This window comes from Symphalangus syndactylus, chromosome 17, assembly GCF_028878055.3.
Source record: "Symphalangus syndactylus isolate Jambi chromosome 17, NHGRI_mSymSyn1-v2.1_pri, whole genome shotgun sequence".
NCBI lineage: Eukaryota > Metazoa > Chordata > Mammalia > Primates > Hylobatidae > Symphalangus > Symphalangus syndactylus.
In genome coordinates this window covers 23,575,180-23,602,077 of record NC_072439.2, presented here as the reverse complement: position 1 = coordinate 23,602,077, position 26,898 = coordinate 23,575,180, and the positions used below count along the sequence as shown (strand labels likewise).

The 26,898-nt window shown below is 53.4% G+C and overlaps 2 protein-coding genes across 12 annotated transcripts in view; both read left to right on the top strand.

Moving 5' to 3' along the window:
* Nucleotides 1–13,423, top strand: part of CATSPERG (cation channel sperm associated auxiliary subunit gamma) — a 35,388-nt gene extending 21,965 nt beyond the window's left edge. For 7 of the 11 annotated variants that reach the window (XM_055248055.2, XM_063621137.1, XM_063621138.1 and 4 more), the window contains 19 exons: nt 189–308; nt 1,717–1,767; nt 1,872–2,001; nt 3,218–3,329; nt 4,240–4,398; nt 4,482–4,594; nt 5,382–5,595; nt 5,947–6,009; nt 6,114–6,312; nt 6,452–6,570; nt 7,356–7,436; nt 7,526–7,582; nt 9,605–9,761; nt 9,958–10,021; nt 10,129–10,224; nt 10,517–10,606; nt 12,450–12,542; nt 12,637–12,736; nt 13,004–13,423. In XM_055248055.2, coding sequence (XP_055104030.1) covers nt 189–308; nt 1,717–1,767; nt 1,872–2,001; nt 3,218–3,329; nt 4,240–4,398; nt 4,482–4,594; nt 5,382–5,595; nt 5,947–6,009; nt 6,114–6,312; nt 6,452–6,570; nt 7,356–7,436; nt 7,526–7,582; nt 9,605–9,761; nt 9,958–10,021; nt 10,129–10,224; nt 10,517–10,606; nt 12,450–12,542; nt 12,637–12,736; nt 13,004–13,270 — 2,285 coding nt within the window. In that variant the 3' untranslated portion in view covers nt 13,271–13,423. Of the gene's footprint in view, nt 1–188; nt 309–1,716; nt 1,768–1,871; nt 2,002–3,217; nt 3,330–4,239; nt 4,399–4,481; nt 4,595–5,381; nt 5,596–5,946; nt 6,010–6,113; nt 6,313–6,451; nt 6,571–7,355; nt 7,437–7,525; nt 7,583–9,604; nt 9,762–9,902; nt 10,022–10,128; nt 10,607–12,449; nt 12,552–12,636; nt 12,737–13,003 lie in introns of those variants that run through there. The other 4 variants (XM_055248057.2, XM_063621139.1, XM_055248059.2 and 1 more) reach the window with 4 other exon arrangements.
* A 3,928-nt stretch (nt 13,424–17,351) lies between these two features.
* PSMD8 (proteasome 26S subunit, non-ATPase 8) lies at nt 17,352–26,811 on the top strand. The gene is made up of 7 exons (XM_055251017.2): nt 17,352–17,751; nt 18,954–19,026; nt 19,145–19,247; nt 22,199–22,364; nt 23,856–23,956; nt 25,100–25,211; nt 26,237–26,811. Exons 1-7 carry the CDS (start codon nt 17,392–17,394, stop codon nt 26,372–26,374), a joined length of 1,053 nt encoding a protein of 350 aa, XP_055106992.1. The 5' UTR covers nt 17,352–17,391; the 3' UTR covers nt 26,375–26,811.
* Nucleotides 26,812–26,898: the final 87 nt, after the last annotated feature.

Sequence of the window (26,898 nt, the reverse complement as noted above, 5' to 3'; positions counted from 1 at the left end):
CCGATGGGTCTGCAGTGGGAGGCTAGGGGAACTGAGGATGTAGAAGAGCAGGGGAGGGTGGCAGGGGTCATGGGAAAGAATGGGCAGTGTCTTAGGGAGGGGTGAGAGTTATGGGGAGGGGCACAGCTGGCACAGGACCAAGGCTATTGAGCCCTGGGGCGGCTCTGGACTGCCCCTTTCCCTCTCAGTTACCACCTGCTCCATAATTTGGTCTGAATACATCGTGGGTGAGTATACCCTACTGCTGCTGGTGGAGAGTGGATATGGTAATGCCAGTAAACGTTTCCAGGTGGTCAGCTACAACACAGGTAATGAGGGCGATGCAAGGGGCTGGGCGCAAAGGGGCAGGAGCCCAGACTGTGGACTGCATGCCCATCCTGAGGGATCTGTGCCCAGCAGACAGAGGGAAGGAGACATTACCTGTGTCACTCCTGGTTGAGGGGTAGCAGTGGAGAACAGGATATAGGCTTGGTGATCTGAAAGGGCCCTGTGGCTCACAATAAAGAGATTTTATTTTACCTGCAGTGAGAATAGGGCCCCTATGTAGAGTTGTACAGGCTGTGCACTGCACAAAACCCCCAACTGAGGGGTCAGAGGAGACAGGTCCTGTGCCTTAACAGGACTGTTTCCTCTCAGAGGCAGTGCCTTTTTGTAATTCACATGAAGAAATTCTAAAGGGCTAGGCACGGGGCTCACACCTGTAAACCCAGCACTTTGGGAGGCCGAGGCCAGGAGTTCAAGACCAGCCTGGGGCAATATGGCAAGAGGCTGTCTCTACAAATTTAAAAAAAAAAAAAAAAAGTAGCTGAGTATGGAGGCGCGCCTGTAGTCCCAGCTACTTGGAATATACCCAAGGTAGGAGGATGGCATAAGCCCAGGAGATTGAGGCTACAGTGAGCTATGATCATGCCACTACCTGGGTGACAGAGCAAGACCCTGTCTCAAAAAAAAAAAAAAAAAAAGAGCAGAGCCGGGCGTGGTGGCTCATGCTTGTACTCCTAGCACTTTGGGACGCCAAGGTGAGTGGAGTGCTTGAGCTCAGGAGTTTAAGACCAGCCTAGGCAACATAGCGAAACCTCATCTCTACTAAAAATACAAAAATTGGCCGGGCACGGCGGCTCATGCCTGTAATCCCAGCACTCTGGGAGGCCGAGGCAGGGGGATCACCTAAGGTCAGGAGTTCAAGACCAGCCTGACTAACATGGTGAAACCCTGTCTCTACTCAAAATACAAAAATTAGTCAGGCATGATGGTGGGTGCCTGTAAACCCAGCAACTCAGGAGGCTGAGGCTGAAGAATCGCTTGAACCTGGGAGGCAGAGGTTGCAGTGAGCCGAGATCATGCCATTGCACTGCAGCCTGGGCAACAGAGCGAGACTCCATCTCGAAAAGAAAAAAAATTTAGCTGGGCATGGTGGTGGTGTACACCTATAATCCCAGCTACTCCATAGGCTGAGGTTGGGAGGATCACTTGAACCCAGGAGGCAGAGGTTGCAGTGAGCCGAGATCACACCACTGCACTCCAGCCTAGGCAACAGAGAGATCCCGTCTCAGGGGGAAAAAAAAAAAAGAAAAGAAACTCTAAGGACTAGCAAGCCTGAGTGGGAAGCTCTTTGGAGGGTTTTACAGGAGGCTGAGAAGCAAACAACTTGCTCCAGCTCCAGGTTTTGAAAGCACAGGGCCTTAGGAGATTTTGCCGTGTTCTCCCCACCTGTAGCTAGTGATGACCTGGAACTTCTCTACCACATCCCAGAATTCATCCCTGAAGGTAGGAGGGGAAGGCAGAGGTGGCCTCAAGGGCGGCTGTGGGCCAGGAGGGGCCCAGGTGACTCCACCTTACCGCTGTGTCCTCTCTTCCTCTGCCCTGGTTAGCTCGAGGATTGGAATTCCTGATGATCCTAGGGACAGAGTCCTACACTAGCACTGCAATGGTCCCCAAGGGCATCTTCTGTAACCCATACAACAACCTGATCTTCATCTGGGGCAACTTCCTCCTGCAGAGGTGGGCCTCTACCACTCCCGGGTGGGCCAGGCATACTCTGTCTCCTCAGCACCTTTAGGGTGGGGACCCTTTCAAGACCAGGCTAGGCAAGTCTCACCAAGCCTTCAGAGGATGCACAAATCCAGAAGTTAACCAGGACTGTGATGGGGGAACACACCATTAGAGTAGTCAGCGCTGGGACGGGGGAAGCTAATGTTTTAAAGCTGTGGGAGCCCTTTTCTTAAAATGAAACCTTATATAAAGACCCAGCCTGGGCCGGGCGCGGTGGCTCACGCTTGTAGTCCCAGCACTTTGGGAGGCCGAGGCAGGCGGATCATGAGGTCAGGAGATCGAGACCACAGTGAAACCCCGTCTCTACTAAAAATACAAAAAAAAATTAGCCGGGCGTGGTGGCGGGCGCCTGTAGTCCCAGCTACTCGGAGAGGCTGAGGCAAGAGAATGGCATGAACCCGGGAGGCGGAGCTTGCAGTGAGCCGAGATTGTGCCACTGCACTCCAGCCTGGGTGACAGAGCGAGACTCCGTCTCAAAAAAAAAAAAAAAAAAAAAAAAAAAGACCCAGCCTGTGTGAGCAATAGATGAGCAGTTTCTAGGGGTTTTTTTGTTTTTGTTTTTCTTTTGGGACAGAGTCTCGCTCTGTCACCCAGGCTACACGGCAGTGGCACAATCTCAGCTCACTGCAGCCCCCGCCTCCCGGATTCAAGCGATTCTCCTGCATCAGCCTCCCGAGTAGCTGGGATTACAGCTGCATGCCACCACGCCTGGCTAATTTTTGTATTTTTAGTAGAGACGGGGTTTCACCATGTTGGGCAGGCTGGTCTCAAACTCCTGACCTCAGGTGATCCTCCCGCCTCAGCCTCCGAGAGTGCTGGGATTACAGGCGTGAGCCACCGCGCCTAATTGACAAGCATTTTCTAGGGACAGTTGAGGATCCTCCCCACCCCAGCCACCCTCTCGACCGTCAGGAACCTAGGGGCCCCTGAGCCACCTTCTTGGGTGGCTGGCAAACTGCCGGGTTGGCTCGATGCTCCTGTTTTACAGATGGGGAGCTGGAGACTCTCAAAGGGTTTGGGGTGGGGGGTGGGAGCTAGGATTTCAAGCTTCCTTTGCATGTTCTTACAAGTGGAGAAACAGTAAGTGGCTCCCGTGTTATTAGGCCTGGGATTGGGGGAAGCAGCTGTCCAGGATGCGCCTAGCTTTCCATCTCTGTCCCTGCAGCTCTAACAAGGAAAACTTCATCTACCTGGCAGACTTCCCCAAGGAATTGTCCATCAAATACATGGCCAGATCGTTCCGTGGGGCCGTGGCTATTGTCACGGAGACGGAGGAGGTGGGCTGCCCTGCCCCTCTCCCCATTCCCTGTCTGCTCACTCCCAAACCCCAGGGGCCTCTGTTTCCCCCTGTCACAGTAAAGGAGCCAAGGGAAGGGGGCACCCTCGGGGACCCTGAGAAAGGGCGGTGAAGCTCCATTTATAGCTGAAACCCCTGGAACTCAGGGTAAGTGTCAGCTCCAAAGTCATGCAGACCGGAGCTATGATCTGATGTTCAGAGGTGGCCCTCTTTCATCCCACGGTGTGGTCGTTCGCTTCATAAATATTGAGCATTTACTGTGTGCCTGCCCCCGTGCTGGAGAACACAGAGCAGTCAGGGCTGCAATGGGGAAAATATTACCTATGGAAGTAGGGGGACCTGGCCCAGTCTGGGGGGTTGTGCACATCAGGGAGGGCTTCATGGGGGAGACCACATGGAGGGGGACATCTTGGAGGCTGGAGGGGATCCCCCAGGTTGTGGCTCAGGAAGGGGAGTGAAGGTTCCCTTCAGATGTGTATGGGGGTGGGCATCAGTGCAGAGATGGGAAACTGAGGCCAAGGAAATGGTGAGACCCTGGAAGCTGCAAAGAGTGAGAAGAAAAAAGAGGTCTCGGCTCTAGGAACCGTGGCTGTTAGGCAGTGTGCATGTTAGGGATGCTTAGGTCGCAAGTGCCAGAAACCCAAACAGACCGAAAACATTGAAAAAAGTGATCATAGTGTGTGAGGGCTGGAACCAGAGGTGATTGGGCTCAGGGAAGTAGAGCCATGGCACCACAGAGAAAAGGAAGGGGAGCGCCCTTGGTCCCAGTGGAGGTGAGTTTCCAAACTTCATCCCTCAAACAATGGGGCCACCACACTGGGCAGAGGGTGAGGTGGGATCAGAGGACCCCATGGTCCTGACACACACACATCCGGCTGTCATACCCGCAGATCTGGTACCTCCTGGAGGGCAGCTACCGGGTGTACCAGCTGTTCCCTTCCAAGGGCTGGCAGGTGCACATCAGCTTACAGCTGATGCAACAGTCCTCTCTCTACGCATCCAATGAGACCATGCTGACCCTCTTCTACGAAGACAGCAAACTGTACCAGGTGCCCGGCGGGCCTATGCGGGGACATTGGGGCACCCCAGGAGGGCTGACCCCAGCTCACCTGGCCCTGCCTTCCCCCTGCAGCTGGTGTACCTTATGAACAACCAGAAGAGCCAGCTGGTCAAGAGGCTCGTGCCTGTGGAGCAGCTTCTGATGTATCAACAGCACACCAGCCACTATGACTTGGAGCGGAAAGGGTGAGAAGACACCGGACCATGACAGGGGTCTGAAGGCTCCCGGCACTGCCCTCCTGAAGCTACCATTCTTGAGAGAGGGGAGACTGAGCTAACCCCAGTGACAACCTCAGGGCTATGATGGCAGGAGTTCAGCACTTATGGAAGCTCAGAGGAGGCCAACCTAGCGGGGGGGAAGGTGCATCAGGGAGGGCTTCAAGGAGGAGGAGGTGTATGCACTGTGGCAAGAAGGGTGAGGAAGGATTAGCCAAGTGATAAGGTGGGGAAGGGTGTTCCAGAAAGGGGGAACCACCTGTGCAGAGGCCCTGATGGGAAGGGGGACAAAGTGAGCCTGGTGGTCATGGACTTCATCTTGAGGGTCTTGGGAGAGCCACGAATGGGACTAAGGGAAAGGACTGCAGGATCGGATTTTACCGCGTGCCATAATGAAGCCTCCGGTCGTCGTCCTGCGGAGGGTGGATCAGAGCAACCCAGGGAGGCAGCTGGAGTCGGGACAGGGACTGGGCGCCGGGGTGGAAGGAGGAAGCAGGAGATGGAATAAAGATAAGAGGTCAAGTGGACAGGCAGATGGCGACTGCCCGTTGAGTAGGGAGGACTCTGGTCTCTGGGATCGAGGGACGTCCGAGGGGATGTGTGCAGAGGCCTCTGGGCAGCAGGGGCTGACGCGGAGGAGGAAGATCCGGGCTGGATTCGATACGGGAAGTGGGTGAGTTGGGAAAGAGGCCTGCGGAAGCTTCCAGTGCGCGGGGTGCCTTACAGCCAGCAGCCGTTCCCCCTTGCCACTGCCCAGGGGCTACTTGATGCTCTCCTTCATCGACTTCTGCCCCTTCTCGGTGATGCGTCTGCGGAGCCTGCCCCGTCCGCAGAGATACACGCGCCAGGAGCGCTACCGGGCGCGGCCGCCGCGCGTCCTGGAGCGCTCGGGCTTCCACAACGAGAACTCGCTCGCCATCTACCAGGGCCTGGTCTACTACCTGCTGTGGCTGCACTCCGTGTACGACAAGGTGGGCGTCCGGCGGCGGGCGGGCAGGCCTGAGAGGGGACTGGGGCAGCGGGGAGCGGGCTTAGAAGGCGAGGCCTGTGGAGCGGAGCGCAGCGGGATTGGAGAACAGGAGGACTGGGGGTGGGTAGGTGGGGGACCTGGGGGCGGGGCTTGGCTTGAGCGGGACTTCCAGGGGAAGGCGTTGGGGGTGTGGCCGGGTTGAAAGCAGAGTTTGGGGATGGGCTGGGGTGTGTATCTTCTGCTTTGGGTTGGGGGCTGGCATTGAGGCTAGGAGGTGGTCTGGGGATGCCGCTTGCCTGGAGGCTCTCGCCCCGCTGCCCAATCCCTTCACGGTGCCGGGCGATCCCTGCAGCCGTACGCGGACCCGGTGCACGACCCCACCTGGCGCTGGTGGGAGAACAACAAACAAGACCAGGTAGGCGGAGCGGATTGGGAGCCGGGAAAGGGGCGGCGCCCGGACACCCCTCACAGTGCCCCCACCCCCGGCGCTGACTCTGCCCCGCGCATCCGGTACCCCAGGATTACTACTTCTTCCTGGCGAGCAACTGGCGAAGCGCGGGCGGCGTGTCCATAGAAATGGACAGCTACGAAAAGATCTACAACCTCGAGTCCGCGTACGAGCTGCCGGAGCGCATTTTCCTGGACAAGGGCACTGAGTACAGCTTCGCCATCTTCCTGTCGGCGCAGGGCCACTCGTTCCGGACGCAGGCAGAACTCGGTCTGCGCGGGACCAGAGTGGAGCCCGAAGGGCGGGGCGAGGGCTGCCGGAATCTGGGAGCCTGGGGGGCGGGGACACCATCGGAGGGGCGGGGCCTGTCTGTGAGGGAGGCCTTAACCCCGTTTACTGCCCGAGACAGGCAGCGCCTTCCAGCTGCGTAGCCAGGTGGACGTGGGCGTGGTGCTGGCCGACCCCGGCTGCATCGAGGCCTCGGTGAAGCAGGAGGTCCTGATTAATCGCAACTCGGTGCTATTTTCGGTGAGGCCGCCCGGGGAGTTGGGATCAAGGGAGTTTTTTTTTTTTTTTTTTTTTTTTGAGACAGGGTCTTGCTCTGTCGCTCAGGCTGGAGTGCCAGTGGAGCGATCACTGCATTCTTGCCCTCCTGGGCTCAAACGATCCTCCTCCGTCAACCTCCTGAGTAGCTGGGACTGCAGGCATGCGCCACAGTGCCCAGCGAACTTTTTTTTTCTTTTGAGACGGAGTCTTGCTCTGTCGCCCAGGCTGGAGTGCAATGGCACGATCTCGGCTCACTGCAACCTCTGCCTCCCAGATTCAACCGAGTCTCCTGCCTCAGCCTCCCTAGTAGCTGAGATTACAGGTGCACGCCACTACACCCAGCTAATTTTTTGTATTTTTAGTAGCGATGAGGTTTTACCATGTTGGCCAGGCTAGTCTTGAACTCCTGACCTCAAATGATCTGCCCACTTCGGCCGCCCAAAGTGCTGGGATTACAGGCGTGAGCCACTGCACCCAGCCGTAACTTTTTATTTTTTGTAGAGACGGGGGTCTCCATATGTTGCCCAGGCTGGTCTCGAATTCCTGGGCTCAAGAGATCCTCATGCCTCGGCGTGAGGTGTGAGGTGTGAGGCATGAACCACCCCGTGCTTGGCCCCGTTAGCCTATTCCTGAGTAGAAAATTGAAGCCTTCCGTTCTCCTACCAGCCGCCACCTCGCCCCAGCTATGGGTTATTTGAACTGTTTGTTGGACTTTGGGGAGATCTGTTCAACCCTTCATTTCTGCCTCTCCCCTCCTTCAACCCCAGATTACTCTCAAGGATAAAAAGCTTTGCTATGACCAGGGCATTAGTGGACATCACCTTATGAAGACTTCCATGACGGTCAATGTGAGGTCCAAGCCTGGAAGGGAGGGTGCAGGATGGTGGGAAAGCCTGGGCTGGCGGGGATCACCATCTTCACCTGCTCCTACCCGCAGGTGGTGGGTTCATCCGGGCTCTGCTTCCAGGAAACGCACCTGGGGCCCCGTATGCAAGTATTGGAGCTTGGGATACTGGGCCCTGGGAGGGGAAGGTTGGGGTTGGGTCTCAACAGGGCTAATCCCCCTGAGAATCCCACTAATGCATTCATAATTTCCTTTCTTCTCATTCTTTCTCAACATTCAACCCACTGCCACCCACTAACTCCTTTCATTCTTTTTTCTTTGAGACGGAGTTTCACTCTTGTTGCCCATGCTGGAGTGCGGCGGCGCCGTCTTGGCTCACTGCAACCTCCGCCTCCTTCGCTCAAGTGATTATCCTGCCTCAGCCTCCTGAGGAACTGGGATTATAGGTGCCCGCCACCACGGCTGGCCAATTTTTTGTATTTTTAGTGGAGACAGAGTTTCTCCATGTTGGCCAGGCTGGTCACAAACTCCTGAACTCAAATGATCCACCTGCCTCAGCCTCCCAAAGTGCTGGGATTCCAGGCGTGAGCCACCATGCCCGGCCTAACTCCTTTCATTCATTCATGTTTTCAGAAAGGGCCACCTTCTCAGTTGTGCAGGTTGCACACAAGCTGGTATGTTCCCTCTGATAACTTTTCTGCAGAGGGAGAATAGAGTGAGCAACAGGGCCTTTTTTTTTTTTTTTTTTTTTTTTAAACGAACTCTCGCTCTTGTCCCCCAGGCTGGAGTGCAATGGCGCAATCTTGACTCACTGCAACCTCCACCTCCCGGGTTCAAGTGACTCTCCTGCCTCAGCCTCCCAAGTAGCTGGGATTACAGGTGCATACCACCATGCCCAGCTAATCTTTTGTATTTTAAGTACAGACGGAGTGTCACCGTGTTGGCCAGGCTGGTCTCGAACTCCTAACCTCAGGTGATCTGCCAGCCTCGGCCTCCCAAAGTGCTGGGATTACGGGCATGAGCCACCGCGCCCGGCCTAGGGCCACTTTTTGCAGTTGGCACAAAGGTGGCACAAGGGCTGGCCTGGCCCTGCTTTCACATCTCTCTCTTCTTCTGCCCACTCACACATTCCTCATTCAGTTCTTTGGGTTCTTGGTTCTTCACTTGCTTATACATGTGATGTCGCCTTTGCCCGGGGCAGACACTGAGGCTCAGAGAGGTGCAGAGTAACCCAGAAAGCTAATAAGTGGTAGAGGAGGGGCGTGCCCCAGAGTTCTTGTTCTCACCCACTTCCCTACCCACTCCCTGGCATGTAGATCCTGGTGTTCCTCCCTCCTGGCTTAGAATGACCTTGGGCAGTCAAAAGGGGTTGTAACAGCCCCCACCTCCTTAGAGTACGTGAGATTTCATGTGCTAGACTGAATAAACAAGGAGGAAGTGTGACTGCATCAGGGTGGGCAAGGGGGAATGTGGCGGGATGAGCTCAGAGCAGTGATGGGGCAGAGTAAGTGGAGCCTCATGGGCCATGGTAGGTGAGCTGGCTCCTCAGGAGGGCTCCAAGCAGAGGAGGGACTCGGGTGTCCCCAGGGCCCATCTGGCTGCATGGGGTGGGGGGACATCAATGAGGGGACTGGAAGCAGGGAGACTCTGGAGGAGACAAGGTTGGACAAAACAAGGTGGGGGCAAAGGAGTTGGAGGTTTAGGGGAGAGAACAGGGAGGCTCTCGGTCTTTTTTTTTTAATTTTTTGAGACAGAGTCCTGCTCTGTCACCCAGGCTGGAGTGCAGTGGTGCAGTCTTCGCCTCTACCTCCCTGGTTCAAGCGATTCTCCTGCCTCTGCCTCCTGAGTAGCTGGGATTACAGGCATGCACCACCACACCCAGCTAATTTTTTGTATTTTTAGTAGAGACAGGGTTTTGCTATGCTGGCCAGGCTAGTCTCGAACTCCTGGACTCAAGTGATCGGCCTCCTGAAGTTCTGGGATTACAGGCATGAGCCACTGCACCAGGCCGTTTTAATGATATTAATGACCATATTGCCCTTGGCGGTGAGGGAGAGCCAGGCAGCTGGTGGTGGTGTTTGTGGGAGGGGGACTGTCCTTCCTGCCCCTCACCCCTCCAGGGGACTGAGGAGACCCTGGCCACCCCCGTGAGCCTTTTTTCCTCCCACCGAGGGCAACCTGATGGTGCCAGTGTTCATTGGCTGCCCCCCAGGCAAGCGCCTGGCCTTCGACATCACCTACACGCTGGAATACAGCCGCCTGAAGAACAAACACTACTTTGACTGCGTTCACGTGAACCCCGAGATGCCCTGCTTTCTCTTCCGGGACAGTGTGTATCCAGTCCCTTCCCCTGCACAGTTCACTGCCCTCTTGCCCCCACCACTTTGCATTCTCCCTCCCCACTCCTCTCCCCGCAGGCTACCCACCCTTTTTCCTGTGGCATCTCACATTCCCCCCTCTCTGTTCTCAGCTTCTCGGGCCAAGCTAATTTCTTCTTCTGGTCTCAACCCCCTCCAACCCCATAGTTTTCTACCCCTTCTTCTTGATTCAAGATTTGGTGACAGGAGACTCCGGCAGTTTCCAGGGCAGGTAAAGGCGTGGCCAGCTTGCAGCTAGGCAGGTGGAGGGAGTGGAAGGGGATGGGTGCAGGTCTGGAGACCCAGAGGCCAGTCCGTGTGCACTTCTGTCCCTGGTAGCTACGTGCTGCTGGTGGTGGGTGGCGGGCCCACAATGGACAGCCTCAAGGACTACAGCGAGGATGAAATCTACCGCTTCAACAGCCCCCTGGACAAGTAATCCCCGCGGGGCCCCACGTGTAATCGGCCTTGCTTCCCCTGGAGGCCTTTCCCACTTCCAAGCCAAGCCCACCTCACAAGCCCCCGCCTCCGCATCTCAGGCCCTGCCCACAGTGGGGCTCTTAGGATCCCACAGGCAAGCTCCTGCCCGCCCCCTAATACCACGCTCCCTGCACATAAGACCCCGCCCCCTGCACCCACCTCTGGCCTCCCGCCACACTGACCACTGAGGCCATACCTCCCCCACACCGCCCCCAACCCCTGGCTGAGATGACCCGGGCCTGCACAGGACCAACAGCCTTATCTGGACCACGAGGACCACAAGGACCACCAAAGACTCGGCCTTCCACATCATGTCCCACGAGAGCCCGGGCATCGAGTGAGCGCGTAGCCTGGCCCTCTTGGCCCCCATCTGTCAGTAGTCCATTGGGCCCACCTATCCTTTCTGCGCCTAGGAGGCCTCTTGATCCCCAAGTCACACTGACTGCCTTTGTGTTACTTAAATGGGGCTGAACTTTGCACAAGTTGAAGTCTCTGCCTGGAATGCTGCTCCCTCCGACTCTCTTCAGGCCTTAGGAAGATGCCCCTTCAGCCAGGAGGACTTTCTGTTTCAGGATGGGACAATTGTCCCTTCATGGCCCCCATGGCCTCCTGGGGCTCTCCCATCCCAGCCCTGAGCCCCCTACCTATGCGTCCCCGTCTAAGAGTGGACAGCTCTGGGCAGTCACTGTCTGGTGTGGGGTCTGTCTCTCCTCCAGAACTGGGTCCTGAATAGACTCATAAATTTGTTTTTATTTTTATTTTTGAGATGGAGTTTCCCTCTTTGTTGCCCAGGCTGGAATGCAGTGGCACGATTTCAGCTCACTGCAACCTCCACCTTCTGGGTTCAAGCGATTCTCCTGTCTCAGCCTCCTGTTTGTTTATTTTTTGAGACAGGCTCCCTCTGTGGCCCACCAGGCTGGAGTGCAGTGGCGCAATCTCAGCTCACTGCAACCTCTCCCTCCCAGGTTCAAGCAATTCTCCTGCCTCAGCCTCCCAAGTAGCTGGAATTACAGGCACCCGCCACCATGCCTGGTTAATTTTTGTATTTTTAGTAGGGATGGGGTTTCACCATGTTGGTCAGGCTGGTCTTGAACTCCTGACCTCAGGTGATCCACCTGCCTCAGCCTCCCAAAGTACTGGGATTACAGGCGTATGCCACCATGCCCGTTTCATTTTTGTATTTTTTTTTTCTAGTAGAGACAGGGTTTCACCATGTTGGCCAGGCTGGTTAACATAGCATTTATTGAATGAAAGAATGAACAAATGAATAAATCAATTCGTGGCAGGCATTTATTGATATTTGAATGGGAATATTAATGAATGAATAAAACAATGGAGAAACAAATTCATATATAGGGGCTCAATAAGTTTCATTCAATGAAAGGAAAAAAATGAAGCCATGAGCAAATGAAGGCAGTGAATGAATGAACAACTTGCGCCTAGTCAGAATTTAACCTGCTTTATTTTTTATTTTTATTTATTTTTTTGAGAAGAGTCTTGCTCTGTCACCCAGGCTGGAGTGCAATAGTGCAATCTCAGCTCACTGCAACCTCTGCCTCTTGGGTTCAAGTGATTCTCCCAACTCGGCCTCCTGTGTAGCTGGGATTACAGGTGCATGCCACCATGCCCCACTAATTTTTGTATTTTTTGTAAAGACAGGGTTTCACCATGTTGGTCAGGCTGGTCTTGAACTCCTGACCTCAAGTGATCCACCTGCCTCGGCCTCCCAAAGTGCTGGGATTATAGGTGTGAACCACCATGCCCGGCCTAACCTGCATTTATTGGATAATGAATAAAGAAGGGAATAAAGGAAAGATGTGACTTTGTACCTAGTAAGTGCTCAAGCTATATCTATGGGATAAAGGAATGAAGGGAGCAAAGAATGAATAAGGAGTTGGCACATGATAGGTACACAGCCTGTAATCTAGATGGATGCACAGTGACAGAGGAATTGACAGATGGAGGCGTGAAGGCAGGAGGAAATGAATGAGTGGACAACCTGTGGCACAGTAGGCGTTCAGTCAGCATGACTGAATGAGTGAATGAAGGAATGAATGAGGGAAGGCATGAGATTGCACGCATTTGGTCCTCACTGAGAACGTTGGGGTGGAGGAAGAAATTGGGAGTTGGCACAGACTAGGCATGGTTGGTAGTGCAACTGCCTGATCTTTGGCTCGCAGGTGGCTCTGTCTGGAGAACGCCCCATGCTATGACAATGTTCCCCAAGGCATCTTCGCCCCTGAATTCTTCTTCAAGGTGTTGGTGAGCAATAGGTGAGCCAGGCAAGTGGCCCAGGTGCGGGTCAGGGGCTGCCCATGGAATGCCTGGTTTCTCCTCTAATCCTGAATCCCCTCCCAACCCCCGCAGAGGAGTGGACACGAGCACCTACTGCAACTACCAGCTCACCTTCCTGCTGCACATCCACGGGCTACCACTCAGTCCCAAGCGGGCCCTTTTCATCGTCATGGTGAGTAGCTGTCCGGGAGCTGCCCTACTGGGTGGGCAGGGGTCCACGCCTCCACACCTATGCTTGTTATACCTTCGCTCATTCATTCCTTCATTCACTCATCTAGTCATGCTGACTGAACGCCTGCCATGCCACAGGCTGTCTACTCATTCATTTCCTCCTGCCGTCACGCCTCCATCTGTCAATTTCCCTGTCACTGTGGACCCAGATTGTGGACTGTGTACCTTATCATGTGCCAACTCCTCATTCATTCTTTGCTCCCTGCAGGTGTCGGCCAGCGTGTGTGTGGGCCTGGTGATCTTCTACATCGCCTTCTGCCTCCTGTGGCCCCTTGTGGTGAAGGGCTGCACGATGATCCGGTGGAAGATAAACGACATCATTGCCTCAGAATCCTACTACACCTACGCCTCCATTTCCAGAATCTCGAGCATGCCGTCTCTGAGACATTCTAGGATGGGCTCCATGTTCAGCTCCAGGATGACAGAGGACAGGGCTGAACCCAAGGAAGCCGTGGAGAGACAGTTGATGACCTGAGTGTCCCGCCCGCCCCAGCGCCCAGTCACTGTCACGCCTCCCCTACGAGGCCCATCTTGAAGATGCAGCCTGTCACCCAGTCCAGGCCTCTCTGTTTTGCTTGATGTTTACTTCTCGTTCAGACTCAAATAAAGCCTTTTTTCAGGACCAGCAGTGGGCTCTCTTAAGAGCTCGAGTTCAGAAGGTTTGTACCAGCATAGCTGCACATTAAAATATCATAAACCTGGCTGGGCACGGTGGCTCATGCCTGTAATCCCAGCACTTCGGGAGGCCGAAGCAGGCAGATCACTTGAGGTCAGGAGTTTGAGACCAGCCTGGCCCACATGGTGAAAACCTGTAACCCTGTCTCTACTAAAAATACAAAAAATTAGCTGGGCATGATGGTGCGTACCTGTAATTCCAGCTACTTGGGAAGCCGAGACAGGATAATCCCTTGAACCTGGGAGGCAGAAGTTGCAGTGAGCCAAGATTGCGCCACTGCACTCCAGCCTGGGCAATAGACCAAGACTCCGACTGAACAAAACAATAAATAAAACATCAAAAACCTTCTAGGCCACCTGTTCAATAGTGGCTTCTCTGTGTGCCTGTTGGCTGAGCCTCTCCCCAGGGTGCCCCAGACCTCCCTGTGGTCCAGCAGTATCCTCCACAATCCAGGCCCATTGCTATGGCCGACCATCTGTTCTGATTGTTCAGTGTTAAATATTTTGAATGTCAACACCTATCTAATGTCTTAAGGAGGGGACCCTGGAGACGTCAGGATTCTTATTTTAGTTGCAAGTAGCAAATATTTCCCTCAATATGGTCTACATGAAAATGGTAATTTACAGGCTTCAGGTACAGTTTGATCCAGAAGTCCCAAGGTCCACATGATTCAGCCTTTATTTCTCTGTAGTTTTTTCTTCTCTGTCCTCCTCTGAGTGCAGTCTCTGACCTCAGGACAACTCCCCTCACCATCTGAGGCTAGTTATACAGTCCATAATCTGGATGCATGGGTAGTGACCAATGAATTGACAGATGGAGGCATGAAGGCAGGAGGAAATAAATGAGTAAAAAAATAAAAAAAAAATACCCTGTTGCATGGTAGGCATTCGGTCAGCATTAATAGATGAATGAATGAAGGAGCGAATGAGGAAAGGTATGAGATTGCACCTAGTTGGTGCTCACCCAGAGTGTTGGGTTGGAGGAATAAATCGGGGTTGGCATCGACTAGGCATGGTTGGTAGCACAAAAACCTGATGAAATTTGACAGTAACAAGAGTTGGCAACACTCGTGTGTAAGGACTGCTGGCTAAGGTTGTTTCCACCACCAAGATTCTATTGAGTCACCTCATGGTCCAGGTGAACACATCATAATCCTGTTATCAGTCAAGTCAACATGTTATTTAAATATCACCATCTGCATTTCCAGCCAAGATAGAGTGACAGAGACTGGATTTCCCCTCATACTTGAAACTATTTATTTTTTTTTGAGATGGAGTCTCGCTCTGTTACCCAGGCTGGAGTGCAGTGGTGTGATCTCGGCTCACTGCAACCTCCGCCTCCTGGGTTCAAGCGATTCTCCTGCCTCAGCCTCCTGAGTAGCTGGGACTACAGATGCATGCCACCATGCCTGGCTAATTTTTTGTATTTTTAGGGTAACACGGTTTTTGTAACACGGATTTCACCGTGTTAGCCAGACTGGTCTCCATCTCCTGACCTCGTGATCTGCCCGCCTCAACCTCCCGAAGTGCTGGGTTTACAGGCATGAGCCACCTGGCCTGGCCGTATCATCATGGTATTTTGTTTATTTGTGTCTTTTTTTTTTTTGAGACGGAGTTTTGCTCTTGTTGCCTAGGCTGGAGTGCAATGGTGCGATCTTGGTTCACTGCAACCTCCGCCTCCCAAGTTCAAGTGATTCTCCTGCCTCAGCCTCCCGAGTGAGTAACTGGGATTGCAGGCACCCACCATGCCTGGATAGGTAATTTTTTGTATAGTAGAGACGGAGTTTCACCATGTTGGCTAGGCTGGTCTCAAACTCCTGACCTCAGGTGATCCACACACTTCAGCCTCCCAAAGTGCTGAGATTACAGGCATGAGCCACCGCACCCGGCGATCATTTTTGTTTAAAACATTGTTTAACGCCACAACTTCTTTCACATATTAATTTACTCATTAATTCAACACATATATAATTTCTTTCCTTTTTTTTTTTTTTTTTTTTGAGACGGAGTCTCGCTCTGTCACCCAGGCTAGAGTGCAGTGGCGCAATCTCGGCTCACTGCAAGCTCCGCCTCCGGGGTTCATGCCATTCTCCTGCCTCAGCCTCTCCGAGTAGCTGGGACTACAGGCGCCCGCCACCACGCCCGGCTAATTTTTTGTATTTTTTTTTTTTAGTGGAGACAGGGTTTCATTGTGGTCTCGATCTCCTGACCTCGTGATCCGCCCGCCTCGGCCTCCCAAAGTGCTGGGATTACAAGCGTGAGCCACCGCGCCCAGCCTCCTTTTTTTTTTTTTTTTGAGCACAGTCTCGCTCTGTCACCCAGGCTGGAGTGCAATGGCGATCTCAGTTCACTGCAACCTCTGCCTCCCGGGTTCAAGTGCTTCTACTGCCTCAGCCTCCCAAGTAGCTGGGAATACAGACGTGCACCACCACGCCCAGCTAATTTTTGGTATTTTTACATTTATTTATTTATTTATTTATTGTCTCTGAGATGGAGTCTCACTCTGTCACCCAGGCTGGAGTGCAGCGGCACAATCTCAGCTCACTACAAGCTGGTCTCCTGGGTTCAAGCGATTCTCCTGCCTCAGGCTCCTGAGTATCTGGGATTACAGGTGCGTGCCACCACGCACAGCTGATTTTTTTTTTTTTTTTTGTATTTTCAGTAGAGATGGGGTTTCGCCATGTTGGCCAGGTTGGTCTCGAACTCCTGACCTCAAGTGATCTACCTGCCTCGGCTTCCCAAAGTGCTGGGATTACAGGCATGAGCCACCGTGCCCGGCCAACAAATATTTATTGACTGTCTACTAATATTTGCCAAGCACTGAGATATTGGGAATTCAGTAGTGAAGGAAATCGTCCTGCCTTCATGGAGATGACATTCTAAATGGTGGAGATGGAGAGTGAGAGTCGGGTTTGAGAAAAACGTGCTGTCCAGGTGCAGTGGCTCACATCTGTAATCCCAACACTTTGAGACGTCAAGGCAGGATGATCGCTTGAGCTCAGGAGTTCGAGACCAGCCTGGTCAGTATAATGAGACTCTGTCTCTACAAAAAATTTAATTTTTTTTTAAAAAGAGAGAAAAAGTGATGTTGAATGTGCAGGTGTAATTATCAATAAATGGAGGAAGGAGAAGTTGGTATAAGAAGTTGTGAATACTGGCCAGGCAAGGTGGCTCATGCCTGTAATCCCAGCACTTTGGAAGGCCAGGGCCTGGGGAATCACCTGAGATCAGGAGTTGGAGACCAGCCTGACCAACATGGTGAAACCCCGTCTCTACTAAAAATACGAAAATTAGCCAGGCGTGGTGGCACGTGCTTGTAATCCCAGCTACTTGGGAGACTGGGGCAGGAGAATCACTTGAACCCAGGAGGCGGAGGATGCAGTGAGCCAAGATCGCTCCATTGCACTCCAGCCTGGGCAACAAGAGCTTAACTCCGTCTCAAAAAAAAAAAAAAAAAAAAAAAAAAAAAAAAAAAATTGTGAATCCTCCACTTACATATGACATTTAAAGCCATAGAGCTGGATGAGTTTTGTAATTAGTTAGTTCATACAAGCTTGGGAAAAATGTGGAAGGATGCATTGAAAAAGAGACTGGGGAGGGAGTCCCAGGTACACATCCTAGCTGTTAGTCCTTTGGAAGGTTACCCAGCCTCTCAGTCTGTCTATAAAATGAGAATAACACAGCTCTCCAAATGGCATGACATCGCTATCTTTTGGCTTGGAGACGCTGCCCCGAAGGCGGAACCTCCAGGACAGCTACGTAGCGTCCCGAGCACTCAGACTGAAGCCAGGCAGCCATGTTCATTACTGGAACCGTGAGGTGGGTGGGGGTTGCGCTGAGATAGCTGTCATTTTCAGTTAGGGCCAAAGCCAACTTCCGGTCACCATCTTGAGTGACGACAGAGGCGGAGCTCCAACTGACATGTTCATTAAGGGCAGGGCTCCGAGGGCGCCACCTCGAGAGCGACGGCGGGCTATCAGGGGCGGGCTGAGGCAGGTTGTAGCCCCGCCCCGGGCCTTGGGCTCCACCTCTCGGCCCCACTTCCGCCGGGCGAGCATTTGTAGGCGGCGCTGCCGTAAATCAGGCGGTCGGCTTGCCGCATCACGCAAGATGGCGGCCACGGCGGTGAACGGGGCGGCAGGCTTCTCGAGCTCCGGGCCCGCGGCGACTTCGGGCGCTGTCCTGCAGGCCGCGACCGGCATGTACGAGCAACTCAAGGGCGAGTGGAACCGTAAAAGCCCGAATCTTAGCAAGTGCGGGGAAGAGCTGGGCCGACTCAAGGTAAGGTCGGCAGGCCCAGGAAACCGAGTGTTGCGGGCGTGGGGGGCGCTACGAGGTGTCTGGACCCAACCAAGTACCGGGCCGCGGAAGCCACCTCGGTGCCAGCGAGACTGAGGCGGGCTGGGGGATCCGATGGGGCGAAAGATTTGGAACAGCCAAAGTGGGGACTCGGAGGGCGTCAAGAAGCGAGAGAGGGACAGGGCGCGGTGGTGGTCACGCCTATAATCGCAGCACTTTGGGAGGCCGAGGCGGGGGAGCATGGCTTGAGCCCAGGAGTTCAAGATCAGCCTGAGCAACATAGGGAGACTCTGTCTCTACTTTTTTTTTTTTTTTAAGTGAGAGATGACTGGAATGGACCCACACGGGGGTGGTGGGGGAATGATTGAAAGACTCGTGACGGCAGAACTGAGTGAAGAGTTAGATTTTTGGTGCTTGGAGGCTTAACTGGTCGGAGTGGCAGGATTGGGGTTCGGGCTTTTCTAATGGTGGATTCCAGGCAAGACCAAGTGGGAAATGAGGACGGCCCAGAGTGATAAAAGAATGAGGCTGAAAAGGTGGGCTGTGTAGAGGGTGTGTGGTTAAGACCAGGCTAGGTTAGGATCTGAGAGATCTGGGGCTTAGGCTCGCATCTGTGGGGAGAGGGGGCAGCCTAGTTGTGAAGGCAGGACTGAACCTAGAAGAAATATTCTTACAAGTAGAGAACAAGAATACGGGGCTCAGAGTGCTTCAGACCAAACGTGTTGGGAGGGAGTGTAAATCCAGTGGCTTGGAACAAGCTGCTGAGCCTGCTAAGGAAAGATGTATGGGCTGAACTGTGGGGGGAGATTTGGACCACCCCCTCCCAGATATAGATTTTGGGGATAGCCCAGCTACCCCTTCCCCAATAGATTGTGGGGAAGATCGGCCAAGAATGGAATGTACTTCTGTCCCCACCGCCGCGTGATTCCACTGGGTCAGGCACTGATTGTCCCTTCTTGTTTCCCCAGTGGGGCTATTAATAATTGTAATGTGATGTAATCTTAAATGGGCATGTGTTGCGTGCTCAGGCCCTGTTCTGAGTGCTTTATGAGAAAGGATTCCTCATGAGTCAGGATGATGGTTAGCTCCATTTTCCACGTGGGAAGACCAAAGCGTAGAGCAGGTAAGTCATCTGTATTTGAATTCCCTTCTTTTCTTTCTTCCCTTCTTCCCTTCCCCATCAGCTAGTTCTTCTGGAGCTCAACTTCTTGCCAACCACAGGGACCAAGCTCACCAAACAGCAGCTAATTCTGGCCCGTGAGTGTCACTGGGGTTGGTGGGGGTGATGATCTGGGGGTCATGGCAGGAATGGTAGCACTGGTGGTTGGGGAAGAGACCTCAGTCACCTCCTGAGAGCTCACTCTGTCACCCACAGGTGACATACTGGAGATCGGGGCCCAGTGGAGCATCCTACGCAAGGACATCCCCTCCTTCGAGCGCTACATGGCCCAGCTCAAATGCTACTACTTTGATTACAAGTGAGAATGGGCCCTGCCCCTGATCGGGGGGTGGTTGTATGGCAGCTCTTTTATTTATGGAGCTCTGGCCACTTGGGTCCTCTTCCTTCATCTGGGAGCTCCTCCTGGCTTAGTTCTGTCCTCTGGCTGCAGGGTCAGGGGTTGGCTTGGAGGTCCTGAGACTTGGCTTGACTAGTCAGTCTCCCCCTACCCATTCCCACATTGCACCCCCTCTGCCCAGTGGGGCTGCCATCACCTTTCACTTGTCCTGGCCCCAGCATTGCCCCTCTGACTCAAACCCCTGTGGCAGCCAGTAGGATCATGTGACACTAAAATTTGACACTGTCCATACCCTGCTCAGAACCTGCCATGGCTCTTCATGGTCCTCAGGCACAAGATCAAGTTCTTTCCTGTGGCTTCCAGTGCAGTTCCAGCTCCCACCCCTCTGCCTGTGCCTGCCCATCCCAGCCCTTGCTCTCACTGGACTGTGAGCTTTCTAAAGGCAGAGCCTGGAACTGTCTCGGTTACTGCTGTGTCCCTAGCATGGCCTACCACAGGGCCAGGCCCAGAACAGGGACTCACTGGATGTGTGTTGAATATAAAACTGAATGACACCTGCACAGATTAATGATTGGGAATTTGACATCAGACAAACCTGGCTTTGAAATGTCTAGCTGCTTCCTGATTATGAGGTTTGGGCAAATGACTTTACCTCTCTCAGTTTCCCTGTTAAAGTAGGGAGTGGTGATTCTTTTATCTATTTATTTTTGGAGACAGGGTCTTGCTGTGTTGCCCAGGCTGGAGTGCAGTGGTGCAGTCATGCCTCACCACAGCCTTGACCTCCTGCGCTCAAGCGGTACTCCTACCTTAGCCTCTCAAGTAGCTAAGGCTACAGGTGCACACCACCACTCCTGGCTCTTTTATTTTAATTTTTTGTAGAGATGGGGGTCTTACTTTGTTGCCCAGGCTGGTCTCGAACTCCTGGCCACAAGTGATCCTCCTGCCTTGGGCTCCCAGAGTGTTGGGATTACAGGTGTTGAGTCATTGCATCTGACTCCAATAACTTTTTTTTTTGAGACGGAGTTTCACTCTTGTTGCCCAGCCTGGAGTGCAGTGGTGCAATCTCGGCTCACCACAACCTCTGCCTCCCGGGTTCAAGCGATTCTCCTGTCTCAGTCTCCCAAGTAGCTGGGATTACAGGCATGCGCCACCACGCCCGACTAATTTTTGTATTTTTAGTAGAGACAGGGTTTCTTCATGTTGGTCAGGCTGGTCTCGAACTCCTGACCTCAGGTGATCCGCCCACCTCAGCCTCCCAAAGTGCTGGGATTACAGGCGTGAGCCACCATGCCCGGCCAATAACTCTTTTTTTTTTAGACGGAGTCTCACTCCGTCACCCAGGCTAGAGTGCAACAGCGGGATCTCGGCGCACTGCAACCTCCGCCTCCCAGGTTCAAGTGATTCTCCTGCCTCAGCCTCCCTCAGCCTCCTGAGTAGCTGGGATTACAGGTGCCCACCACCACGCCCAGCTAAGTTTTGTATTTTTAGTAGAGATGGGGTTTTGCCAGGTTGGCCAGGCTGGTCTTGAACTCCTGACCTCAGGTGATCCACCTGCCTCCGCCTCCCAAAGTGCTCGGATTATAGGTGTGAGCCACTGCGCCTGGCCAGTAACTCTTAATGTAATTATAGCTAACACTTCGTGTTTATTTGGGCCAGGTATTGTTCTAATCACCTTACCTGGGTTGAATCGTTTAATTCACTTAACGCTTGTTCATTCAACCCATCTCTACAAAATGGATACCGTGAGGCCGGGCATGATGGCACATGCCTGAAATCCCAGCACTTTGGGAGGCTGAGACAGGAGGATCGCTTGAGCCTAGGATTTCCAGACCTGCCTGGCCAACATGGCGAAATCCTGTCTCTACAAGAAATATTAAAAAATTAGCTGGGCAGGGTGGGCATGGTGGCTTTCACCTGTAGTCCCAGCACTTTGGGAGGCCAAGGCGGGCAGATCATGAGTTCAGGAGATTGAGACCATCCTGGCTAACACAGTGAAACCCTGTCTCTAAAAAAAAATACAAAAATTAGCCGGGTGTGGTGGTAGGCGCCTGTAGTCCCAGCTACTCGGGAGGCTGAGGCAGGAGAATGGCGTGAACCCGGGAGGCAGAGCTTGCAGTGAGCCGAGATCGTGCCACTGCACTCCAGCCTGGGCGACAGAGCAAGACTCCGTCTCAAAAAAAAAAAAAAAAAAAAAAATTAGCTGGGCATGGTGGTGTGCACTTGTATTCCCAGCTACTTTGGAGTCTGAGGTGGGAGGATGGCTTGAGCGTGGGAAGTTGAGGCTGCAGTGAGCCTGGATGACAGAGCGAGACCCTGCCTTGGAATTGGAAAAAAAAAAAAAAAAGGGCCAGGCGCAGTGGCTCATACCTGTAATCCCAGCACTTTCGGAGGCCGAGGTGGGTGGATCATGAGATCAGGAGTTCAAGACCAGCCTGGCCAGCATAGTGAAACCCCGTCTCTACTAAAAATACAAAAAATTAGCCAGGCATGGTGGCGTATGCCTGTAGTCCTAGCTACTTGGGAGGCTAAGTCAGGAGAATCACTTGAACCCGGCAAGCGGAGGTTGCAGTGAGCCAAGAACGCACCATTGCACTCCAGCCTGGGCAACAGAGAGAGACTCCTTCTCAAAAAATAAATAAATAAAAGGATACTGTGGTGATACCCAGTTTACACTTTGGGAAACCGAGTTTGTCATTTCACTGAAGTGAGGTCACTCTCTTGGGTCAATATGACTCTTGTAAGTGACTTATTCATGCATCTTTGGGGCACAGTTTCCTCATATGAAAACCCAGGACCTGATACCTCTTCAGGAAGATGCATGGGGCAGTTGTGAGGATTCCTGGAGTCTGGGGTAGAGGGCTCACTAGGCCCCTAAATCCTCCTTAACCTGCTTCCCCGTCCCACGTCCACAGGGAGCAGCTCCCCGAGTCAGCCTATATGCACCAGCTCTTGGGCCTCAACCTCCTCTTCCTGCTGTCCCAGAACCGGGTGGCTGAGTTCCACACGGAGTTGGAGCGGCTGCCTGCCAAGGACATCCAGACCAATGTCTACATTAAGCACCCTGTGTCCCTGGAGCAAGTGAGATGGCAAGCGGGGGGGAGGACCTGGCCAAAGTGGGTGGTGCAGGGGTGGCCTTAGGAGGGCTTTCCTGAAGGAGTGGCCAGGGTTCACCCATCTTTCCACCCACGGACCCATCCTCTTGTTTTTCCAACAAATACTGTGTGCCCAGTGGTTGTCAGACTGTGCAGTGAGCCAAGCAGGTGAAATTCATGATCTTGTGGTGATGGCACTGGGGTGCAGAAGCAGATAGTAAGCCCGAAGAGTGAGTGGCCTGCGCGGTCTGTCAGATGCCAAGTGCTGTGGAGAAAAGGCAGGAAGGAGAGTGGAGAGGCAGGGACGGGTGATATTTATCTTGGGGAGTCAGAAGGCCTCACTGAAAAGGTGAAATTGGAGAAAGACTTGAAAAGGGTGAGGAACTGGCTCATGCCTGTAATCTCAGCACTTTGGGAGGCTGAGGCAGGAGGACTGCTTGAGCCCAGGAGTTCAAGGCTGCAGTGTGCTATGATCACACCACTTTATTCTAGCCTGGGTGACAGTGAGATTCTGTCTCTACTTAGAAAATAAATAAATAAAAACAAATTTTTTAAAGAAAAGGGTGGCCGTGCACAGTGGCTCACGCCTGTAATCCCAGCACATTGGGAGGCCGAGGCGGGTGGATCACCTGAGGTTAGGAGTTCGAAACCAGCCTGGCCAACATGGTGAAACCCCATCTCTATAAAAATACAAAAATCAGCCGGGCGAGTGGTGGGTGCCTGTAATCCCAGCTACTCGGGAGGCTGAGGCAGGAGAATCACTTGAACCCAGGAAGTGGAGGTTGCAGTGAGCCAAGATTGTGCCATTGCACTCCAGCCTGGGCAACAGGCTCAAAAAAGAAAAGCAAAGAAAAGGGTAAGGAACTGAACCCTGTGGACAGCCAGGCAGAGGGACCAGCCAGTCCAAGTGTCCTGAGGCAGTACTGTGTCTGCTGTGTTTGAAGGACAGCCAAGAAGACAGTGTTTTTGGAACAAAGTGAGCAGGGCCAGGGAAAAGCCTTAGGACCTAAGGTTAGGAAGTTGTTCCTGGGGCTGACATCTTGTGGGAGGATTTGGTCAGTGGGGAGAGGATGGGAGAGAGGGCAGTTGGGGCGGGCAGCACAGTTCGGGCAAAGGTGTACAGGGATGAGCCTGTGGTGGAGCCAGCACTGTCTCCCTCCTGGAAAATAGATGGATAATTGGACAGTAGATGAGATAATGAGATGCCAGCCCAGAGCAGGCTTGGGGAGAGGGAGGGAGGGAGGAAGAGGGGGTGAGAGTGTGTCTGTGTGTGTGTGTGTGTGTGTGCGCGCGCGCATAAACCAGCAAGGGCTTTCTGGAAGAGGGGTTACCCAGGGTAGGGGTGTGGCTGTGTGGCAAAGGGTGTTCTGGCAGGGTAGGGATTACAGGGGCACTAGGAGTGATGAGGCCCACACAGGTAGGCCCCTTTGCAGCCTCCTCTTCATTCTCTCTTTTTCCCCCTTCCCGGCTTCTGCAGTACCTGATGGAGGGCAGCTACAACAAAGTGTTCCTGGCCAAGGGTAACATCCCCGCTGAGAGCTACACCTTCTTCATTGACATCCTGCTGGATACTATCAGGTGCGTAGCAGGGCCGGGCCCTGTGGAGTTTGGAAAGAACTTGGGCTTGAGTCGGACAGCTCCGAGTCTGAATCTCCTTCCAGCCATTGGTTGTCTGGGTAGGCTAGGTGTGTTTCTCATCCTCCTAGCACCTCAGCTCTCCTTTTCAGTGAATTGGGCCTGGTCATGGGATTGTGGATAATGGCCCTCATCTCACCACCCTTGGCTGTTGACATGTGTGGCCACGTGTGTCAAACCTGAGCATGGAATTGGTTCAGCAGGCAGGGATTGTGCGGCCTGTCTTAGCCCATCTTCCGTCCTAGATACCCAACCAGTGAGTCATGAGACTTCACCTCCGGCCACCAAAACTGTGGAACCCTCAGTTTCCCCTTCTCTAGAATGGGTTGACCAAATCCCAACAGCCCCTTGGGTTACCGTGTTTACAAGTGACATCCCATGGGCAGATGGATGTGACATACAAATCCCTTGAGGAGTAAAAGGGTGTCGAAGTGGTGGCTGAGCTGATGCACTCGGGCAGAGCACCAGATCAGAATGAGTTTCCATGCCTTAGGTGCAAAGGCAAGCCCAGAGGCATTTGAGTGAGGAGTGGTAGCCAGTACCCACTACCCACCGCATGACCTAATTGATGTCGGAGGCGCTCCTCCCCGTCACTGGCTTTTCCCCAGAGCTTACCCCCGCCCTCACTACAGTGACTTAATGCCTTGTTCTTTTTCTACCTCGGTGTTGTTCATGGTGCCTCTTGATGGGTACAAGGAACCCCCCAGGATCTATGAAGTGGGGTGTAGCACCCTGGTGATGGGTGTTATGAGAAGAGATGCCCTCATGTGAATCCCAAGCTGGGTTTCAGACCTGAAATCCTGTGGCTGGGAGTGGGATTCAGAGTGTGGGCCCAGGAGTCGGAGATTTCAGTGGGTATCTCCCGTGGCCCTTGCTTGCTTTGCATCTCCCGTGGCCCTTGCTTGCTTTGCGAGTCTGGTCAAGTTTCTCCCCCTCTGAGCCTTGATGAATAAAACAGGGCCCCTCACATATTCCTGCCATCAGTGCTGAACTCCAGGGTCAGAGCTGACACATGTCAGGTCTGGGGGAACACGTCCTGGGAGGTTGTCGATGCTCAGTAATGAAGAGCTTCTCATCTTCCCCCAGGGATGAGATCGCTGGGTGCATCGAGAAGGCCTATGAGAAAATCCTTTTCACTGAGGCCACCCGGATCCTCTTCTTCAACACACCCAAAAAGATGACAGACTACGCCAAGAAGGTGGCTGGGGTACAGGGCAAGGGGCCGTGGGACCAAGGGGTGAAGTCACTAACAACAGTGTGGGGTGGCTTAGAGGGACACTGGAACAAGACTGCCCAGGTTTAAGTTCAACTGTGTGACTCTAGGCAAGCTGCCAAAGCTCTCTGAGCATCAGTTTCTCTATCCACAGAATGGGGCTAGATACATGGGTTGAGCTTAGTACCTGGCACCAGCTGGAGGTGGGCGGAGGTGGGCGCTGCACGCATGTTGGCTGCTGTCTTTCTCAAAATTTCTTAGAGGTGGCAGCTTTTTCTGCAAGACTTTGCTTCATTTGGTCTCAGGCGTTTGAGCACGAGCAACGCTTGGTGTTGCAGGAGGAGGGCTGGGACCAGGCTATGGAAGGTGAAATTGGGCTGGGTGCAGTGGCTCACGCACACCAAGGTGGATCCTCCCACCTAGGCTCACTCTGGGAGGCTGAGGTGGGAGGATCACCTGAGGTCAGGAGTTCAAGACCAGCCTGGTCAACATGGTGAAACCCCATCTCTACTAAAAAATACAAAAACAATTAGCCAGATGTGGTGGCGGGTGCCTGTAATCCCAGCTACTCGGGAGGCTGAGGCAGGAGAATTGCGTGAACCCAGGAGGTGGAGGTTGCAGTGAGCCGAGATCACGCCATTGCACTCCAGCCTGGGTGACAGAGCGAGACTCCGTCTGGAAAAAAAAAAAAAAAAAAAAGGTGAAATCGAATTTTAGTGATAGTGACAGCTGGTAACTGATCTGTCACTCAGGCCAAACACTATCCTCGGTGCTTTAAAGGTGTTGATTCACCACATCCTCACAGTTGACCCAGAGAGGTGTGTAATTAGGGTCCCAGTCTCAACACAGAGAAACTGAGGCACAGAGAGGTGAAGTTACTTGTCAAGGGTCGTTGGGGTAGAGTACGGTTGGTGAGAAAAGAGAGCATAGGACACTTGGGCAACTGCTGGCCCCATAGTGTGGGGCCTTTGTGATCACTCTACCCATCTCTAATCCCTCCTTTCCTGCAGCGAGGGTGGGTCCTGGGCCCCAACAACTACTACAGTTTTGCCAGCCAGCAGCAGAAGCCGGAAGACACCACCATTCCCTCCACAGAACTGGCCAAACAGGTCATCGAGTATGCCCGGCAGCTGGAGATGATCGTCTGAGCCCCCCGGGCACTGGGTGGGGCAGGGCACGAGTTATTTAAAACAGTTACACTGCAGGGTTTCGCCCAATAAAGGTGGATGGACATTCCCTCTTCCAGGCCCTTGTCTCCCCAGTTTGGATGGCAGAGAGACAAGTTCTTATTTCTGAAGAACTTGGAGGTTTTGGGGCGCTCAGGAGTTGGAGATAACAGCCTCCAACTGGGTCAGCCTCTGTCTGGTGGGCATTGCTCAGGGTCTCAAACACGGACGCCCACTGTAGGGCCCCAGCAGCACTGTGGCCTGCAGGAGGGCATCGCCCCAGGTAGGGGGACTGTTCTAGCCAGCTGTGGACACACAGGAATGCTGGGCTAGGGTACCAGATTTTTTCAACAAAGGGGGTGAAGTGTCCTATTAAAAAGAATAAATGTTGGCAATGAATTAAACAATTTTTCAAATGACATGTGAAATGGAACCCATCTGTAGGCTGCCAGTTTGGGCCCTTTGTGGAACAAAAGGTGTGGGTCCTGGTGTGGGCTTGTGGGTCC

Excerpts from the sequence above, each read along its gene's own strand:
- PSMD8 (XM_055251017.2), top strand. The coding sequence starts at position 17,392 with ATGTTCATTAAGGGCAGGGCTCCGAGGGCGCCACCTCGAGAGCGACGG. Across the intron at positions 17,752-18,953 it reads AAGAGCTGGGCCGACTCAAG|CTAGTTCTTCTGGAGCTCAA; the intron begins GTAAGGTCGGCA and ends CTTCCCCATCAG. Across the intron at positions 25,212-26,236 it reads TGACAGACTACGCCAAGAAG|CGAGGGTGGGTCCTGGGCCC; the intron begins GTGGCTGGGGTA and ends CCTTTCCTGCAG.